The following is a 22,221-nucleotide window of genomic DNA, read 5'->3' on the forward strand; positions in this document are numbered from 1 at the left end:
GCATTTGCATTGACACATTCTATGTGAATAACAAGCAACTTTTTTAATGTTGTTTTTGCTTGACTGTCTGTTTTCTTCTATAGCTTTCCTGGTTTCAGCTGGGATAGAGTTAACTGTCTTCCTAGTAGCTGGTACAGTGCTGGTTTGAGTTCAGTATGGGAAGAATGTTGATAACACTGATGTTTTCAATTGTTGCTAAGTAGTGTTTAGTCTAAAGTCAAGGATTTTTCAGCTTCTCATGCCCAGCCAGCGAGAAAGCTGGAGGGGCACAAGGAGTTGGCACAGGACACAGCCAGGGCAGCTGACCCAAACTGGTCAACAGGGTATTCCATACCAGGTGATGTCATGCCCAGTATGTAAACTGGGGGGAGTGGGGGTGGGGGAATTGCCACTCGGGGACTAACCGGGCATTGATCGGTGGGTGGTGAGCAATTGCACTGTGCATCATTTGTATATTCTAATCCTTTTATTATTACTATTGTCATTTTTTTTAGTGTTATCATTATCATTATTAGTTTCTTCTTTTTTGTTCTATTAAACTGTTCTTATCACAACCCACGAGTTTTACTTTTTTTTCCCCCAATTCTCTCCCCCATCCCACTGGGTGTTGGGGAGGAAGTGAGTGAGCGGCTGCGTGGTGCTTTGTTGCTGGCTGGGGTTAAACCAATAGCATAGCCGTGAAAGCAAATGATAGTAATCAAGGCGTGCACTCTTCCTTCAATTGCTTTTGTTCATTGGTAAACTGAGATTATTCTATCTACAGTGTATCTACTCAGTGTAAACTGCAAGGAATGTTCCTTTCCACAGGTAACAGAAAACAATCAAGGAGATAAAACACCGGATTAGAGCCAGGCTACATGGTGTATGAAAAGACAAGCATTATTCGCAGCATAGGTAGGAGTCCAGTAGTATTGACATTTGCCCTTCCAAACGAGCTCAATAGCCATGCATTCAATGTTAAATACTTTTACCATAGGCAACAGAATTAATCATTATGGTTACTTGGATTGCCTTTCCACAAAAAGAATGTAAAAAAAAAAATCTCTTCTCCCACCTCCTTCACCCATTATTTAGGCTGACAAAAACATCTAATGTAGACAAAATTGATATACATCACACAGCTGTTTATCAATCTTGATGATTACAGTTCTTAATATTTTTATTATCATACATTATAAAAATACCAAGAGGACATAATTTTTAGTTTTGTAAAATTTATGCAAGCCTAACTTGTTTTCTCAAAATACCTTTGTTTTGATACGGCTGTTTTCTTCCAGGGAAAAATAGTTCTAATCGTTTTATTAAAATATCTCTGATGACATGGCTGTCATCAGAGATTTTGAAGGCAAGATTGAGGAACTTGTGTGGAACAGGACACTAACAAATGCCTTTTTCTTTCCTGGAGGACTTAATGTCTTGCAACAGGGCTGAGTTTTACAGTCTGAGGAGAAGCTAGTGGATTAATGTAGAATGATAGGCTCGGCAAGTTCCCACACATGATTCTGAAATAGTTGCAGCGCTTCCACGAGTACCAGAGGCAGACGTGCGCAGCACTGGTCCTGGGGATAGCTGAGGGACTGACTAGAGACCTGCCGCAGCCAGCCCCTCACTCAACAGCACCGCGTGCTCAAAAGCCATCACCACATGGACACGGTGTCACAAGTGGAGTCAACAGATGTTCAGGTTGCAGATCCCAATAGATGTTTTCCTACAACACAACGAATTGCTACTCTGCACAGAAGGATGTGGCTCACGACTACTGCTATGGGATGCAGCTGCTCTCACAGCTGCCATGTGAGTGACTTCTACTTCAGTTCTGAATGTTCCATATTCAAAGCCTGACATGATTTTGGAAGTTGTCCAGTCAGTATCTGTATTAAACATAAATGACCTAGACAGGAAAGAAGGCTTCTCTTCAGTTTTCCCTTCTTGATTCTCTCTTCCCTGTGGAACAAGGCAGGCCTAAATTTGGTAATAATTAACATACTCTGTGAAGCCCAAGACTTAATATTAAATTTGGGGATCAGCTCACAAAGATCTGTTTGATTACTTAAAAGTAACAAGCTCAGTGATGTTGGAACTAGATTTGTTTGTCTGGAACATCGACATCTCTTCCAATAACTTTAGGCTAATTTCTGAAGAGCTTTCGCTATGAAAGCAGATACCACATGGACTTGCTTTGGGTTGTATTTGAATCTCACAACTCATTCCAGAGTCACATAAATATTAAGTGAAGTTCACTTTTGTTTAGAGTGAATTTGATTCAGCTGTCATCAAACCTCAGCCCATTCATGGTTTTAAAACACTACAATATATGCTCCATTACCACCCAGAGATCCAGTTGTAGTCAGAGTCCCACTTATTAGGTAGCCAATTCCTTAAACTCGAACTGTTGAAAATAAACAGGCTTATTTACACAAATAGGCTTAATGGAACTACTTGAGGACTACAGTTACACACATGTACGTTTTCCATGGAAATGCTGAGCCTGGCTCTACAGTTTACATACCGCACACCAGGACACTTCTGGGAAGCATCAGGCTTATTGCACATGTGCTGACCAACTGCACTGCAGGCACGCACGCACACAAGGGCCAAAGCTCCCAGGAAGCCTCGCTCATGAAGCATGGGAGATCATGTCCTGGAAACCCCAGGCGAAAATGTGCCAATCCAATTCTCAGAGCTGGTTTCGAGGGCATTGGATTAGTTGGCACTTTGCCGTCAAGTAATGTTGAGACAGCATGCTTTGTTTTTATTTTGATGATATCTTCTACAAGTACTATTAAAAATGTTTGTAACGTTGCTGTAGTATAAACACTCTGTTCGTGAAGCAGTGAGTGTGGAAAAAGGACTCACACGACATTGCAGAGTCTAAGCAAATTGCATAAACCCAGCATCTCCTCTGTGAAGACAGTAACTACCACACTTTAAAACCAGCAAAATACAGATGCAGAGCATACTGCCCAGAGCTGTCAGGGAACCCAGAGTTTTTACTTTATGGTCTCATATTTTTATGTCCAGACAATGGGAACCCTTAATTGCATTAATGAAAATATTTCTAGTAACATCAATATAAAATTATAAAAAATAAAGGATGGGGTCTAAACTAAATTAACACCTTAGATTCCTTCTTCCATGCTGAGGCTTATAGACTAATTTTGAGTTAAGAAAGAACCATGATTGCTAAATCCAAATCTAAACACATATTCCACTTTTCCCATAGTGCAGAAAGGTCAAATCCATTAATTGTATGTTGATGTTACTTAGCGGGCTTTAGCACAGTTATGCAAAAGATGGACTTTTTCTTTGTTTCAAGAGACAAGGGAATGCAAACCTCATACTGTGGGCCAAACTGTTACTGATCCCTGCAACCCCTCTGAAGTTTCAGAGGAGCTGATTCAGAGTGGACTTACAGTGGAATCACAAGCAGCACCTAAACCTTCTCTTCTACCCCCTCTTATAGCTGGCAGGCTTTGGAGGCTGCTAGGCCACGATCTTTCCCTGACATCCACATGATTTGCTACAGCTGAAAGACAAAATTGTTTAGTAATAGCTCTTAAAAAAGGCAAAAAGTACTAGACATGCCTGAATTGTCATCATCATTAATCTCATCCAGACCATGAGACTTGGGTGACTCAACCCAAAGCCATGGAATGCCCCGAAGCCTGTGCTGAGTTTTATGAGCATGGAGAACATTAACTTTCACAGAGGCCATTTCTCCCTGTCTTTCCTGGGATTTCTGGTGCTCTGTCTCAAGTAGCTGCATGCAAGCCCTTCTCTGTTTTTGCCATTCACATATCTAAACCAGGCTTAATTAACACGTTTCAGCCAAAATCACTAGCTACAGTTCCACAGACAATTTGCTAGCTAGAGCCCACTGGTGTGATAGAATTGGCTGAGACAGACTGAAGAGCATTGTCCTTTCATGAAAGTGTGAGTTACACCCTGATTATTAATACTAGAGGCTTGTTAGAAGCTGTCACAGTAAGAAGCCAGGTGCAATCTCCATTTCTACACTGGTTCTGCAACCCTTATGCATAATGACTAACAGTGACTCATGCAGACTCTTCCCATTGGAGTTGATTTTCCATAAAGATTTTTGATCCACTGTATGGATGTTTCACGCACTGCTCTCTGCTCTTCATTGTTTTCAAGACAATACCTAGAGGTTTCATCCTCAAGGTGGATGTTGTTTTTTTTAAAAAAAAGTTATTTTAGCAATTGCAGATACAACAAAGCAAATGAAGTGGAAGATTTGCAAAAACCCTGCCTCCCCTTAAACAAAAGCCTGTAAAAGAATACTTAGACACAAGCTTGCTAACAGACTTCTTGGTAAAACCACAGCCTGCATTGCATGGCAACCAGGAAATGTTAGTGTGCTATTCTCATGGGGATTTTCCTTTTCGGTTTGTGGTTCAAGATGATTGATAGATCACCAGGATGTGATAAATTGGGGCTGAAAACAGGGACAGTACTAGGGGTTTGATGGTGCAGATTGTTTTCATTCTCTGTTCACTTTAATAGAATACAGTTTTTACATTTCTTGTAAGAACTTTGTTCTAAATTTATTAAACAGATTTCAAGTTCTAGGCAGATATACATGGGTAAATATTTCCTTATAATCACAGATTATTTAATCTTGTACTGGAACTTCTGAACAAAAACAACCATTAGCTTAGCACTGATATCTACATTTTGAATATTAGCACCTACTTTAATGCATGCTGGTAATGAAGTAGAGAAAAGTGGCATATTGGAAACAGGTTAACATCTCTTTAGAAGAGACTCCCAGTAACTATGGTTGCTCTCCAGGCAAAGCTAGAAATTAGACCATATGAGTCCTAAGATCTGAGGTGGTCTGGACAGTTCAGATCTCAGGTCTCAGTTCAGACCTGTATCCAGTTGGTGTTTGGTTTTTTAAATGTTTCTCAGGAAAACTACTTCATGGCTAAATAAGAATGCATATTTTACTTCTGACTAGAGGAAATGCCCTCAGAATACAAAATTTCATAGGGCATGGATTCATGAAACACTTCAGGATCCAAGATGTTTTGTCAACAGATATACTAAGATAGCCCAGTTACCACCATTTTGACATCTGGGAGAACTTGAATGTACAAAAATATCATTCAGTGATTACCTACCAGTGATACACTATGATACACACAGGCCTGGATGGCATTATTATTTGCTGAATATTCCACCATTTCTTTAGAGGCTATTAATAAAACCATTCACTAAAGCAATTTGCAGCCCAGACAACTGTAATAGGATACAGAGGCTTCCACCTTTAAGTCAGAAGTAGGACTAAAGCCCAGGTCAGTAGTGATGAAAACCGCTGGATAGCTGTTTGCTAGGTTATGTAAAATGATTCATTAATCCCAGCCACAATCACTAATAGACACGTGTCAACATCATTAAAACACACCTATACCTGAATCCCTCAGGGCTTGATGGGGAAAGGAAAATTGTGCTGGGAAAATCGGACTCTAAACTGGGATGACTACACACTGATCAAAAATTACAAGTCAAAATCTGCAGGATCCACATGAGTTAAGCAAGCGTGTGTCTATGAGGCTGCAGTCCTTTACCATCACAACAAAAAAGCATCAAGGATCAAGCAAATGTAGTCATTTAGTGTGGCTGGGTGATGTTTTTCTGTTCTCCCAGTTATGATATTCTTGCTCTGCTAGCCACCATTCACTACAAAAAGTAGAGAAACAAACCTGGAAATAAGCCATCTACACCATAAGCGAGGTTTCTCCAAATAGCGACAGTGAAAATAAGTCTTGGGAGACAAATTCTTGGGAGTTGTCAGATGAAATGCTTTCCTTGGGGTATTGCCAAGTTGTGAAACCTAAAATGATTTATAGGAAATACATTTCCAGACTGAGTGGGAATAAACCATATTTTCAGTTTTTGAAGTATCCCTTGTGGATACTTAAATAAAGCAAAACAAGGGTTTTGTTTTTCAGTTTGAAACTGCCTTTCATTTTGAAATGTAATTAGTTAGTTTGCACAAAATAAAATAAAACAATTTAAGAAAGTTAAGTTTAAATGTTTACATAGTTGGAATACAAGTAGATGGTTTAAGGAACCCAGTCCAAAATTTCCCTGTAGCATTTTTTAAAATTTCATGTTTTCATTTCAGTTTGGCACAGGAAAATGTTCTAAGTCTTGAAAATTTTCATGGGACAGAACTAAAAACATAGTTATACCCCTAACAGATTGCTGATATTCAGGGATGGGGAGTGAGGGGTGGGAATTATCTGCACACCTGGCTTTTTAAAGACATTAAAGTCCAGGAAAACACTTTAGAAGGAATTTACTTGCATGTTGCAAGGAGTGCCTGCCATAAACAGAGGCAACAGGTTCTCAGTAGTTGGGTGTGGTGACAAGAAAGTGAAGATGTCTCTCCATAGATCCAAAGGTATAAAATCAGACCTTTCTTTGAAGTTGTGCCAAAGCTGTTCCTACTGCCCAGTTATATTTGTGTACCTAGTAATTTGGGCTGAAAAGACAAATAAGATAGTAGCTTCCTCACTCTCCTGTATGCTGTTAACTACATAAAAAGTCATGACATAACCATGCTAACCCTGTGATCCAAGTGGGCTCAAGTCGATCTCTGAAATGAAAAGGAGAGATGTGGCTGGGGATACAGACAGTAGCCAGCGAGGGATACACTGCAGAGGACGATCTGCTTTCTCTACCACATGTTAATAAGTATTCCTTCCATTTCTGTGTTACTTCAGCAAGGGCACACTGGAAACGGGATGTGGGACAAAGCGCAAGCTGTTGACTTCCTTCTAAATTGTTCTTAACAAATCTGCCTACTGCCACCAAAGTAATTGTCTCTGTTTACTGACGGGCAAAAATCTTCAGTCTCTTAATCTGATAGCTTTCCTGGCTACTAATTTTAAAAAGTGTGTGGGGTGGGACGGGACTATTAATGAATCAAGCATTCATAGAGTGGCTCAAAATGCAAGTAAGTACAAGAAATATGTTTCATTCCTCAGCAGCTGCTGCGGGAAGAAAAAAGTCTGCTAATGCATCTTGCAAACACACTTTATCTGCCTGGCAACTGTTGCTCTGGTAAACATCCTGAGTGAGCCTATATAGTGTCATCACTTACGATAAACTTCCTTGCTGCTGACATTAATATTATTCTTTAACAGTTTCACCCAACAGTGAGCTGAAAGTTTTCAGAGTCCACTAGAACATGGTACAGCTGTGCAGCACCTCAGTGGAAAAATTGCAGGCAGTGAAATCATAGTCCTGGAATTAGACAGTTATCAGATATGTTTCCCTCGAGATGATGAAAACATAATCATCATTGTCGATACTAGGAAAGCTTCAGGCTGTACAATGAGTAGTCTAACCCCAAAGGCTGAGTAAGAGGGACTGTGAAGCGAATCAGTTGGGATCAGTTCCATGCAATCCAGGTGAAGAAACAAACATGAAACAAAGCTGATGAATAATAGTTGGAGTCTGATTTTCACTGTTTGACTGAAATCAAATCGTTTAGTCATTTGGGATAAAAGCAGGTGAGAGACAGCATTGGTCAGCAGACAGACCCCAGCTTGGAGCTCAAAGGGCCTTATGCGTATTCCCTGCTCTGTCATTTACTGGCTGATAGAACCTGGATAAGCCAATTAATCTCTCTTTACCTCAGTTTGCAACTAACCTCCTTAATAAAGCAATTTTAGATTTACTGATAAAGAATCCTGTAAGAGCAAAGAACTATTACATTGTTATTTTACTGTGTTCTTGCAGCTTTTACATTCAGCCTCCTCCTTGACAAGACACGGGAAGTCTGATTTAAGTTCTGTGGTTATTTAGATAAGAAATCAATACAAAATCAGGCCTATGATTAACAAGCCCAACTAAATGACAGATTTGGAATTTTAATTATTTGCAGTATTCTACTCAATAATAATACCAGGTGTGATTTGAAACTATTTTTCACATGATATTGAATTTTTTTTTTTAACAATTTCTAAACTAAAAAAACTATGCTTTTTATGTTTCCTCTGTTCCTCTGAGTTATATAGGAATACCTCTAATAAATATTTTCAACATTTCAAACTTATTTGTACAATAAGTTCATTGTGGAAAGGCAAGTAATGATCAAAACTGAAAAAGAGAAAAAAACCCATAAGAAATAGAATATCTATTGACTTCAACAAGGCCACTTTGCAAGAAAACAACAGAGAAAGGAACCCCAAGAATCATTTAAAAGCTCTGAAAGCCAGCCAGCTAAAACAAGGATAACATTAGTCTGGCAGATATACTAAAAACAAGGATGCCTAGAATATGCCTCACAATGTAAGACATGTCAAAGGACAAATGACCCATGCAGACTTCCTAGTAACAAATAATGGCAGGAGAGGACTGCCCAAACAAAAGGCATATCAGTACTTATTCCAAACTCAGCTTCCCCACAATGCAGATGAACTCATTCTCAGTTTCTTTCACAAACCCTCTCCATTTTTTTCAAATGTCTGGGAAAATTAAGATGAAACCCAACATTTTTGTAGAAGTTGCTCATACAAAGTAGCACAGTATTAAACACTTAAATCTGGGATCATAGTTGTTAATTGCATATCGATTAAAATATTGGCCAATAATGCATTGAATTTGGCCTGCTAGAAATCAAACTGGAGAACTGAAGCCTCCAATGTAATGCATGATTTAATGACTCATACTAAATTCAGAGTTCTCAGATTAAGACTATAGCTGTAACCTTTGTATGTAACTTTGCAGTTTTAAACATGGATAAAACACTACTTTTGAATATTTATGATTTTCCCAAAAAAGCAGACTAAGGCATAGTATCAGCTGCATTCTGAAGGTCTCCAGAATATGGAAGAGTTCTAAGTCCTGACAAATTACTGGGGGATTGATAATCAAATCAAAACCAAAAACTGAAGCTGCTTATTAGAATCAACGATTAACAAAAAGCAGCTGACTCGCTTTGTGATGTTACACTGAAACCCTGCTTTCTTTCCACAGTGGATTTTGAGTAACTTCTGCTAGCAGTTCTGTCTGGTTATTGTTATCCATAAGACCTTACAAATGGTGTGATTTGAAGAGATCAGAAATACTAGATATGAAAGACAAAGTAAAGAAATAAGCTTGGAAGAAATTGTTCTCTGAAGAACAAATCATGGAAGAAGTCTGAAGAGCTTAATTCACAGGCAATAATGAAAGATGAAAGTTGCATATCCAGCTGTGTGTACAAGCTACTGCAGTTTCAGAGATGGGTTGATCTCAATGTGTTCTTCTTCATAAAAACCCAAGAAGTACTCAGCCATAAGTACATTTTCAATAGAGTCATAGCAACCATGGTGCTCTTAGGAACATTGGGAAGCATACTACGCACTGATGAAAAAAATAAAACTCATAAAATGCACATTTCATTTTTACTTGCTGAAGACCTTGAAATGTTACTCTGGAAATATTAGGACAGACTTAGAGTGAAAAAAACACCAAGCTTAAGATTTTCATTGGCAGAAATTCTTGGCTTGGGATCTGAAGTAAGTAAGGTTCAAGCAAAAATCTACCTTTGGAAAGGATCACTTTGTAAAAAACATGTAATGATTAACACAACCTACTCAATCAAATCTCATCTAGAATCTATAGAAATCAATGGGAAAGCTCTTATGCTACCTTAAATCAGTGCAAGCTTCTGATGATGGAAGAAAACACTGTCACATCCACTACTCCCTCTGTTTTTCCCCTCATATCAGAAGGGCAGGGATCCCATAGCTTGTAACCAGAATGCCCAGCAGGCAACTTCTATTGGAATTGTTGGTGGCAAACTGTTTCCATTTTCTGCACTCTGTGTCACTCTATTCAGCCATATACTAGTTTCAAGAATCTTGAGATTGACACTGAAAATACTGACTAGCAAGAAACTTTCCTAAGATGCATGCACGTTATTTGTATCCCAAGCTAGGTGTTCAGTTAAATTTCTTTAATAATTCTTACAGTCTTAGTTTTGAATCTTTTATAATTGGTTTAGTAAAAAGGTATGTTTAATAACTAGAGTTTGCAATTAACATTAGTATGTACACAATGCTGTTGCTGTCACAAATGTGGTGAGAATAATAATATGCTCTGGGTTTAATATATTTTTTCCTATTTTTTTAAAATGCTTATTTAAATTTAACAATTCATGAGAGCCAGTGAAGATTCAGTTGCATGAGGGAAGAATGGGAAAGAGGAATTGGGAGCGTGGCCTCAATATTTTGTGAGTTCAAATACTGAATTAGATCCTACATCTGTTTAGGCAGTGGAGATACGTAAGGGCAATGCGCTACTGTTTGCATGTAATCACCTCAAATTGTGAAGCGTCATTGTCTCCCAAAAGTGCTGGAATCATTGTGAAGCCAGTGATTTTGCTCTGATGCTTGCTGATTCTTGTAATCTTCTATTTTAATGAGATATAGCTGGATTTTATGAAAAGATCCAGAATTAAATCAATGTTTGAATGGCAAATGATACAGTGAAAGACCTCAATTCAGGTACTGTGAATTTCATGACATTGGAAAGCATCAAGAAGTCACATTCACTCTGAGCAAGAGTGAATTCAAATAGCAAATCGGGTGTAAGCCATCTTAATAAATAGAAAATCCTAGATAGGTAGTAATTTATTATTAACAAAGCACCACAAGATTTTTTTTCCCCCAAGGAAATTACTTACATTATTGAACCAAAATTTATTGAGTTGCCTGTCACGTACACTAGACAAAGCAAAAAACTGATCTGGTGTGACCCATTATTATCATGTGACAATGAGTTTTAACAGTGAGCTATATACAGTATAAAAGATGGACTGAGATGAGTAAGCTTCTATCAGATCTGAAAAGGAAAGCAACCCAGTAAAGGACTCTGAAATGAGAAGTAAGAAGATCTCATCCTGTACTTGCAAAAAATAAAAGTGGGAAGTTCTTTAAACAAAGCAGAGATCTCTCTTAGGACCAGCAGAAGCAGCTGGCACAGCGTGGAAGCCCTTTTCCAGATGACCTGCTACCTGTCGTTGTGTATAGATCCCATTTGTCTTTCTTGAACAGTCTGAAAGCATCTTAGACACGCCTTACTATATCAATTCATGAAATACTGCCAATTCAGCTAACTTTTAAAACTATTTGCTCTGGCAGGATGGGAGATATTGAGATATCTCCCAATATAGCAATCAATTCAAGGTACCAAACCAGTAAGTTAAAGACAGACTTATATTAGGACTTCAACATGTTGCTATGACTATCATTGTGGATATATTTGTATCATGTCAGGGTGGAAAAAAGGTGTTAATATATTGCCTTGCAATTGCTGTGAGTCAACAGTAATATGATTGTGACTGGTGTCGATAAAGTGACATGACCTCAGCGCTATGAGTATGAGTAATAAAGTCAGATAAGTATTTGACTGATACTGTTAATAAATTCAGTGCAGGTCTGTAAACAATGGGTTGTAAGGGTGTTTCAAAAATTAGGAAAATACTTAGCTCTTACTCATAAAGGGTATTTTCTCTCATGGATTCTCCAGCTGAAGTAAGGATTGTATAGCCAGGCTCAATGATGGATTACCAAACAGTAACTGGAGAGTTTCGTGGTTTTAAGATAACAGCTTTGCAGAGAAAGCTCCGATCCTCTATACTCTTGTTCACCTCTGCACCAGTAGAAGAATGTTTGCAAGAGGACTTTTTTCTTATGAAGAATAATAATGCTTATTTCAACTGAAATAGCCCTGTATGTGAAATCATAGCTGCTTTCTGAAGTTCAAGCGAACAAGGCACTAACCTTGTTGATGAAACACCAGGTTGGGACTTAGGAGAAAATGTTCTATTTACAGCTATGCTGCTGGGTGACTTATTTTGCTTTCTCTCTGTCTCCCTACCTGTGAGGTGGGGATAAAATCACTGACTTTCAAAGGGCTACAAAAACCCCTAGTTATTATTGTCTATTGGCATATTTGTCAGTTCACTTCTTTCTCACTAGCTGGGATCATCTTGACTCTGTTAAGTAACACTATCTAGACTTGAAATTTTAAGTTCTACAGTAATTTAAACACATCCAGCCTGATACCAACTGTGATGAATGTGTTGATGAAACACACCAGATAAGACAGTAACCCCCGCTAGACCAAATGTTGTAATATTTATATGAACTCCATGTAACACAAGAAAAAGAAACACTACACAGAACAAAATTTCATCAGAGACAGCACCTGTTTCTGAAGTGATAAACTGAGAAAGCATAAGATGTCAAATCTCTTTCAAGAAGTATTCAAGTTCTTTTACAGTACTTGGAAGAATCCAGCAGGTGACAAGCGGAAGGAATACATCTCAGACATATGTTGATGTCAAAATGTTCCAATGTTTAAGGTGCTGTAGGATATATTGACAAGACACCACTATATTTTGTTACTAATGCTCACCTTGAACTTTGAGGATGCAGATGTGTATCATCAAGTAGATGTTATCAAAAACCACTCTTGTAGGTTATTAATGGATATAACCCTTGCTGGGCCCAAGACTTTCAATGCTTTGGCTATGCTATATTTTTTAAATGGGATTGTGACAACATAGAAGCAATTGAAAAAATAATATTGCCTGTATTTTATTTTGAAGGGTAACCTAGTCAGATAGAGAGAATTTTTTGAACTTTTCTTCCTTTGCTCAGCAAAGGAAATTAATTAATGAATTCATTCATTTGCAAATGCAAAATTTTGGATAGCAATCCCACTGATCTTTAAGGGCACTGTTGCAACATTTTACCAGTCTTGCATTGTTCTGTATGTAATATTTTGTGTACTCTACACTAATTTATGATAGGGCTGGCCCCCACTGGCATGTGTGTAAATAATAGGAATTGTTAGGAAATATAAAAGAAGAAGAAAAAAGATCTCCAGCTCCAGAAAGAAACACAAACTACTTGTTATACAAACTACCTGCATAAAAATATACTCTCAGTAAAGCGTTAACAGAAAACAAATTTGGATTCAGTCATTGGTCTTAATAATCTCCAAGTCACAGGATATGCCTCCTCCTGGAAAAATGGACGATTGGGCTTTTCTCTAACCCACATGAACAGAAACAGAAAATGCTGTCTAGTACTTATGCCTAGAGATGCTCTGAAAAAACTGAGTAACTGTGCTGGTCTTACCCTTCCATGATGCTTTAAGATTTCCTCTGCTTCACTGTTTCAAAAGCCAGTTAATGCTGTGCGCTGTTCAGGGTGAACTTGAACTATATCACTACTAGATAATGTGTGAGACTTGGCAGGTCAAGGAGATGTTGAGACAATAAAGCAAAACTACTGTGATCTTTTCCCACACAACAAGCAGCCAGGAAATACAGCCATAAGAAAAAGAATGAATAGGACTGATTTACTAGAAATGTCAGGAGACACAAAAATTATCATCCACACTCTGAGAAGAGCTCTGCAACATTTTACACCACAACAGCGAGCAAATCAGGGTTTTCTGAGGCAAGCCACAAAAGCAGGAAAGAAACTCCTCTCTAGGCAGTCACCACGGCAAGGTGTCTCACATGCTCAAAATGTCTGCCTGTTACTGCTTTTAATACAAGAATTGTGAATTGGATAACTGCCTGTCTAAAACCTTAGCTGTGCCCATTCAGTGATGAACTGGAACCACCAAGTATCTATTATCTGTAGGCTATAAAATGATTTTGTTACATTCTAGAAAAGAGAATTTTAAGAGTGTAGAGCTCAATATGAGATTTCAAGAAAAGTATTTTTATTTTCTGTCCAAGAAGAGTTTTTGCTCCTCCCAAGAACCCAAAGTGACTCTTGCTAGTGCAATGTAAGTGTGATAGTTTGTTAATACCAATCTTCTGAAGTCACTGGGTGGTCCTGCCTTATTAACCTGACGTTGAACACAATGACAGTAAGTCAGTGCCAGCACGTTAGGCTCAAATCAAAAGAAAATCATAAAAAATATAAATAAGATAATTTTCTTGTCATTTGAGTCTTCTCTGAGGCCTGTGTCTTGGAAGAAGAACTTGGCCTCTACATTTCATTTTGCCTGAGAATGACTAAGCTGCTGAGCAGAAGTTTTGCTGGATCAAATGGATATAACCTTCTACCACAGACACAGGCTGACAAGAGTCTATCAGATTTATTGGACTGCTTCAGCCAGGTGTCCCAGAGATGCGGAGTTTGATTAGTGGGGAAAATAGTAAATAGGTGCGAGAAACAGAAAAAGTTGTTCAAAAGAAGACGTGGACATTTAGAAGATATACCTGGGTACCACCTGGATACACCTAGCTGCTGCACAGTGACACCCAAACTTCTCTGGACTTGTAACATGCTAGCCACGTGGACTTCTGGCATCCTGACCAGGTGGCCCACCTTCAGGTTAGAGAACGTGAGTCTGTTCTTGGCTCCTCCTCTGACTTGCTGGGTCTTTTTATGTCTCTTGGCATTCGGCTTTCCCAGAGCATCAAGCCTTTCCGTACCAATACCTCCAAGATCTCAAGACAATAGCTGATAGTTATCAGCAGGAAGTATTGCTTCAAACAGGAGAGAAAATTGACTAAATTTAAGACATTTTTCTTCAGTTGATTATTAAATAAATTCTAAAGTTCTTGAACCTAAAGAAGTGTTAAGTTTGACAGTAGGACAAAAGATCTAAGTCAGTTCTCATTTGGCAAACAGCTTCAGACATCCCTAATCGTAAAAAGATAAGTCTTGAATAAGAACTTCTTAAGAAAACTATACTTCGCATTCACTGTGCTACCAAAATCAAAACAGCTGCCTGTCTTCAGTGCATGTACAGATAGCACACAAATAAACAGGATAAAACTGTCAGAGCAACAAAGAAAATTTTTATCTGTCTTTTATAGCACTGCTACTGGAGAAATTGATTTGAACAGAATACATATTATTTCACTTCCATGTTCTAAATGTTCCTATATGTTGGATTTGTGCATAAGCATTATATAGGAACAGAGAACAAAACCCTACATTTATAAATATGAATACTTGTTAGCAAATGAGGCTTTTTTTTCTACACTTACATGCATAAGTGAATGATGGAAAAGGGAAAGGACATGTAAATTAATGGAGGACACCTAATCAAGCAGGAGGAGGAGGAATACAGAAGTGAGTGAAAGCAAAACATTAAGATGAGGTCAGGCCTCACCTTCAGTGTCTTCATTATTAATGAATCATGTTTCTTTATAACTGGCAAATACTACTTTCCCTTGAACCTGCCCAGTTAACTATTCCATATTCCCTGTGCAGAAGCTTCACCCAGAGCACCTTGCTGGAGTTGGGAAGACCTGGCTTCCCCTGGCAGTGACGTACTGTATCACCGTCTTAGAATCCTCATTCGCCACTAGGAGTACTCCATCTTGTCTAGAAGACGTGCACCAGCCAATGGCAAAGAGTAGGTAAACGACTAATCACTCCCATCTCAATCACCCCTGTGGCACTGTTGAGCTATTGCATTTCCATGCTGTAGAAAGAGCAGCCGCCAGCTTGCTTAGTCTGTTTGGAGTGGGCCTGCGGGCTCTGCCTGCTCTCTGAAAAGGGCTGCAGTCCTGCTGCTCTGGCGGGTGTCATACCAGTCCCTCGCTGATAAGCCTTCCCGGTGGCAGGGTCTGTTCTCTCAGAGAGGCTGCCAACTCAAGGTTGGCGCCTCACTTTTAGACCCTGGTTTGTGTAGCAGCTTGCTCGCTACCTGGACAGAGCTCGCTCACATCTGCCCACAGGGTCCTGGGTGGCCACAGACCATACACCGAGCTCCAGCTAACCTTTCACTTCTGCATGGGAATGCATACAGAAACTATTCATTACATCTACCCACACATACCACACCCTGCTTCTTTACAGACACCTATCCATTAACAAAAATAACAATAAAAAAGCCCCCTAGGGAAATATACTTCTGAGAACCTGTTTTGCTAACATGCTGCCACTGTGAGACATATATAATCAACAAAAGCTACGTCGCAGCAGATTTTTTTACTATTAGACGTTCTGTCAAAGGCAGTTTCTTATTTACGAAAGCAAGTATTTAGTAAAACACACATTAACTGTATAGTTGATGATTGCTGGCTAATGCCCTTTTTCTAGGCAGCTGTCAGCCTGTACCCTGGCAACCTCTTTTATAACCATCTCACATTGCTTTTGGAACAGTATCATCAGCAGAAACAGAGACGGAAGTTTTACCACAGCTGCTGCGTGTCTGAGGTTTTTTTTTTCAAAGACACAACGCAGTCTCTTAGAGCTTCCAGCTACTAAGCCTAGCTCAGTCATCAATAGAAAGAAAGAAAAAAGCGAAGCAATCTATTTTTCAAACTGCAAATATAAGTAAAATTCAGGTTTTCTCTGTGATTTTTACTTTGAACTGGCATGGTTGCTTGAGCTTCCATGTTAGCAATTGCTAAAATTGTAGATTATTCTTCAACTCCTTTTTTTTTTTTTTTCCTGTTTCACAATGTGAGGGTTGAAGGTTTTTGTACTGAAATAAGTTGCTGCATTATATAATGCAGCCAGTGTTGTCACGCAGAGGAACTGGAAAGTCCCAAAGCCAGTGCGTACAAAAGAGAGTTCAATTATGTTCTTAACTGTAGGCACAGACTCCAAAAATGACTGCAGGTTTCGTTAGGCAGGAAACAGTCACGGAGGTTTGAACTTTAAATCTTAATTAGCTGAACTTTCAGTGTGACTGAAGAGATTCTCCAAGGAAAACCCCTCTTTCTCTCAGTTGCCATTTCACATTACTGCCTGCAAACTCACTCCTAGGACGAGCTGCTCCGCCGTCCCTTGGGTGGGGCCAGCTCCAGCAGCCAGCTGCTACTGATACTACTGCTGATGCCACCGTAGGGAGGCCTGTGATTTGCCAGGGAGGACGCTGATAAACACCCAGGACTGACACAATCCCCTCTGCCACCAGTATTAGCAGCAGCCATAATGGTCACTGATAATGACAGTGTCTGATGGCTTTGAGATAATTATTACCTCCCTGGGAGTGAGAGACAACTGCATGTTAACAGCTGATGAACTTCTGATCTAGTCTGGAAAATGACTAGCGGCTATGCCAAACTGGCTTCACGCCTACAGTTGGCGACAACCCATGGAGAACAGTCCAAGCCACCAGGTATATCCCTAAGAAACCCTTCCAGGTAAAGGCAAAGAACAAAATAGACTGTAGATGTGGGTTTTACTTGGTCGCAACCATGATGCATGTATCAGAGACATGTTGCTGACTTCTGTCTTGCTCTTCTCACTTCGCTGGCCTTCAAGTGGAAGTTTGAACTTCTCTAGTCTAAGAATTCGATTTAGTACTGAAAAATGAAATTTGATAAAACATGCTTTCAGTTACCAGCTGATGCTAAAATATCATGTGGTTTGAACAGTGTTAATTGTTCCAGTACAATGTTGTATTGTTTCCAAAGTAGGCAAGATTACTGTGGTGGGTCATGTTTGTGTCATGATTATCCTCTCTGTGAAGTTATAGTTCACAGGTAACTATTTACATTTGGCCTTGGTCCTGAAAAAGCAATTGTAGAGGAGAGTTTGGGAGAACACTTTCCCTCACTCTCTTGCATAGGGTTCTCTTTAAAAAAAAAAAAAAAGTTTTGTAAATAACAGAATATATGTCATACGAAGTTGAGAATTATCATTTTCTATCTTGACTGTATTTTTAAACACTTATCCATTAGTGCAGGAGCAGAAATGTGAAGCAAAAAGACCAGAAAGCTAATGGAGAAGCCTTCTTACAGCATCTCCAGAATTCTGAAAAACTTCTAAGTTCTTGGGCTGACTTATCACTCCTTATATATAAGAAGCTCTACATCATTCTTTGCCCTGCTTCTCTACAATGTATTCCACTACCAGTCAACTACATTCAGAACTGAAATTATCCTTTTATCAAAGAAGAAACAGTTACCAGAGATGTTCTACTCCCTTTTCTTACCCAGTAGCACAATCGCCAATACCCAAACTGTCCTTTAAAGATGTTCATCTAGTCTATCTAATCTCTCCTTAAAAACAATGTCTCTTAGCAACCTATTTGCAAACCAAATTACTGTTGCTGTCTAGCCACTCCCTCTGAATACCATCTCTTCTCTGGCAAGAACATTGCCATCCTGCATTGTTTGCCGTTTGCTTTTTAATTAACCCATATCCCACAGAGCTCACCAGAGCTCTTTCCTCTGCCATGTCAGCAATGCAGCTTTTACTTTTTCTAATTTTTCACATATCTATAGGCTCCACTCCTATTATACGTTAACTTGATTGCTGATGTTACCTTTTTTTATTCCTCATTTATTTTCCCCTGTTCCTGACAGTTGCTATCCAAATTAGTGGAAATGTCTGCAGAGGTTTACACTAGATTCTTGCTTGGATACATTTCAGATTTCTTCTCTAACTTAAATTCTTCAAGACTTAATGCTGCCTGTATAAATAATTTTAGTTGTTTTCCCATCAATGTTCCTTGCCACACAACCAAACATCCCTTGGAGATCTACATCTTTCTGCACTATATTTTCCTGCTCTCTTCCATATTTTTTTTCATTTGAAATGGCAGTTGTCCTTCAATGAAAGCTTTTTTTTTTACCCCTTCATGAAATTCTTGAGAACCCATCTTTTCTACAAGTATTTTACCAGTAATGAGCTCATGATTCTCTCTGCTGTTTATACGTGTCTATCAGCAGCTCAGGACATCTCATCCTGCTAGCACATTCTTGCTACAGTAGAACTTCATGCACATTTAGGTGCTAGATGATTAAATGCAATATTACTACTGTCCTCAAGTCTTGGCCTATAAAGTCAATGGGAACCGTTCTGGAAAGAAAGACACTCTAGATATGGGGGAACATTTCATTTAACCTTGGCTAGAGCTACCAGTCCTTTTTAAAAGCACTTAGTTTAAAAAGTTCTTCCTGAATTGTATGATGCTATCTTTCCTCATTAAGGCTTTCTCTGACTTCTGTTTTCAAGGTAATGGTGCTGCATTGTGGTGAACTGAAGAATCAACAAACATTTCTCCAAAGACTGCAAGACAGTCCTCTGCCATGGTTTGTTGGCTCTGTGTGTGAGAGTATTTCAGGGGCAGGTATATAACCTTTCCATTAAACGATGATGGAAGTTCACTTGAACTTTAATAAAGTCTAGTTACTTTGCAGCTTTGGGAAAATAGCCAAGACACACACTGTAAGGACTAAGTGAAAATAAACTAGCACAAAGAGCTTCTTCAAACTTCCTTATTTACAAATTTACATGACATATAAGCCAAGAGGCAGGCTGGCCCCTTCCTTTGTGACTGACTGATAGCCACAGTAGCCCTGAGAGTCTGGCAACCTCTCCAATGCTAATAGCTAAACTCCTTTCTCACACTGTTGGACTCATTCTCCCTCTTTTCATTTCATCTTTACCGCTACTTGTATTCCAGCTTCCTCCAGTCTGGGGGTCAAAATTCTAGGATTCACTTTGTGTTAATCAGGGAAAACTTTGAGAGAAATATTTTTAGAAATACATAATGCTCACAGGGGATTATCTCCTCCAGAATCATCATTAACCAAGATGTCAGCATCTATATCCTCATGGATTCAGACCCCTTAGACAACAAAATTCACATCAATACCACGCGTACACCTTGCTCATGTGTCAGTATGGTCACAAATGCACAGAACTCAGGATGAGTAAATTTTTCAGCTGCTCTCTATATCTCATTTTTCCTTTAGTAATCACGTTAACAGTAATCTCAGGTCCTTTCTAATTCTGTGAAATTCTGTACCAAAAGAATCAAAATTCCAACTCAGGAGCAGATCTGAATTTTGTCTTCAAGCAAGGTGTTTCCCAACAGCAATGGCCACTACTCTCTGATACACAGCAAAGCCACTGATTTAAAAAAGAAAATAAAACCACCACCAACTGCTGTTTTGAAGTCATTACTGACTACAAAGTCATACTGGAATGTACCGCATACCAACTAAAATATATTGTAGCTACAGTCTAATACCTTGCTAAGCCATTAAAGAATCTTCCCTGTGGGGCATATGTGAAGTTTGACATACTTTTTGTAACTATGCTGAAGACTAGAAGATAGGGTTTTCTGCTGTCTCACTGTAAAAAGTGCATTGCTCCCAGAGTCAGTGCAGACCCTGCTTCTTTTAGGATGCTCCTGGCAGCTCATAAAAGGAGAAATCAGTTGAGCAGGTGGTAACCAAATAATTATAATGCTTATACAGCATATAGACTTGGACCAAGCCAAGGTTTTAAATGCATCTCAGACATACTTTATTTGTTTACAGTACCCTTGCCCTTTCTCTAAGGGCTTTATCCATATACCTGATTATAGCAAGAGCATTTTGGTACAATTGGCAGACAATTTCAGAAAGAAAAGTGATGAGGGCGCTTCAGCTATCTCAGATGCGCTGGGAACTGTTCACTCGACACACCCATCCACAGCCCGGCAGCGCTGCAACCTTTACAGAAGTATCTACTGCTGCTCAAACTAATGAAATACGAATTTACTGTACACACACACAGCCCTTGGGTGACAATGGCTCTGAAAAATGTATTTCGTTAGACTCCTGGAACCAATGAGTAGCAAAATAATGTAGAAGCATAATTGGTATCCCTAACCACAAAATGCCTCGAGGCAGCTGCTGTCACAGGGAGAGTCTGTTAAAAGCATGGCCATTTCCCTCAAACACAGTTGAGCCTGCACCATGTGAAATTTCAAAAGCGTTTTGTCATTTTGGACGCAAAACGTTTATTTTTTTCTCTGTATTAACGTTTCATTTTAAATACAAATATTTGAAGCAGATAAGCAAGCTACAGAAAGTTAATTGAGAAACAACTGAATTTTGTGGTCACTTCGAACCCCCTTTGTTCCAAAATCTTGTCAGTGAACCCCAAAGAAACTTTAGGAAGTCAGAAACAAGCACGCTTGGCATAAAAGCTTTCCAAATTTCAGTCACAGATTGCTGCACTTTTGCTTCTGTTCAGCAATGCTGTGTCCAAATGCCGTATGTATTAGCTGTTAGTTCAGCCCATGTAAAACCAAGAATGCAGTTGTATGCTGGGGGGGGAGGTGTGTGTCCCTCTCCATCCCCCTCAACCCCCCCTCTTTTCTCTGCTGTCTGAAACGGGGCTGGGAGAGCAAATTAAGTATGTAACAGCAGTCACGTTGTCGAACTGAGCTTTACCAGAGCTATTCTAAGTTCCCTAATGTACTTCTGTTCTTAGTTTAAACTTAAATTTAATGACCTACAATTCACTTTTTATAGATCTGGAATTGCCCTTTAGAAGCAATACAGAGCTTTCCGTGATTGTACAGACCAGCACAAGTGAGGTTACAGTTCTAAAGCATCTCTGATAACTCTTACAAATAATAAAACTTTATATAGATGCAAGAAAGCTGTTAGCTATCTAGCAGAGAAGAGCTCTTGCTGTCTCGAGCATAAACTTATTAGCAACCATGTTTTCATTCATAAAAAACTTACGTGTTTCTGTTAGACAAAGCTTCAGCAAACATAATCCAAAAGTTGCCCATAAGGAGAAGTTGGCCATTGTTTTCTCGGAACTGTTTTGCAAAAACCAGAGATCCTTGCAAACCGTGGAAAGAAGAAAAGCCCCGACACTTGTTAAGTCTGCAGTCAATGAGTCTGAAGTTCGCTGCACTTTTTATTCTGATTCAAAGGAACTGAAGTAATGACATAACTGGGAGGGGAGCTCCATCAAAAGTCACACCCATATTGCAACAAAAGTTACCCAGCAGTGGAAGAAGGGGGGGTGGGAGGAGAGTTACTACTGGCTAAGCAGCCACACTCGAGTTTTAAAGAGGCACTCAACCTCCTCTTCTTACACAACTACAGTCAAAAGTTATACTTACTGCGCTTGCAGGAAAATTTGTGTAACCTCTCGTGAGTTAGCTCAGAAAGGCACTGTTTGCTATAAGCTTCCCCTCCTGCGCTTTAAAATCTTCTCACTGCAAACCAGGTGAACGTAAAGCACTGGAGTTTCTGAACTCCAGCAAAGCATCTACAACTGCCTGGAGGTTTCCCCAAAATATTTTGGTTATTTTGTCCCATCTCACCACTTTCTCTTTTTGCAGTTCAATATAGAGCAAGAAAAATGCCTGCTCTGGAATGAACCTTTCTAAAATGTTTCTCTTCGTCCGTGGAGGACAACCTCATGCAGAAGGTAAGTTGAGGCGGTTTAGTCTCCCACAGCCCGT

General features: G+C 39.2%; 1 protein-coding gene across 1 annotated transcript in view; it reads right to left on the reverse strand.

Annotated features, from left to right (window-relative positions):
• Positions 1 to 21,627, reverse strand: part of CD44 (CD44 molecule (Indian blood group)) — a 57,303-nt gene extending 35,676 nt beyond the window's left edge. Inside the window, exon 1 of the mRNA XM_010586019.1 lies at positions 21,488 to 21,627. Within this exon, the coding sequence (XP_010584321.1) occupies positions 21,488 to 21,554 (67 nt within the window). The 5' untranslated portion in view covers positions 21,555 to 21,627. The remainder of the gene's footprint in view (positions 1 to 21,487) is intronic.
• Positions 21,628 to 22,221: the final 594 nt, after the last annotated feature.

Source organism: Haliaeetus leucocephalus, unplaced genomic scaffold (genome assembly GCF_000737465.1).
Source record: "Haliaeetus leucocephalus isolate CR32 unplaced genomic scaffold, Haliaeetus_leucocephalus-4.0 Scaffold138, whole genome shotgun sequence".
Taxonomy (NCBI): Eukaryota; Metazoa; Chordata; class Aves; order Accipitriformes; family Accipitridae; genus Haliaeetus; species Haliaeetus leucocephalus.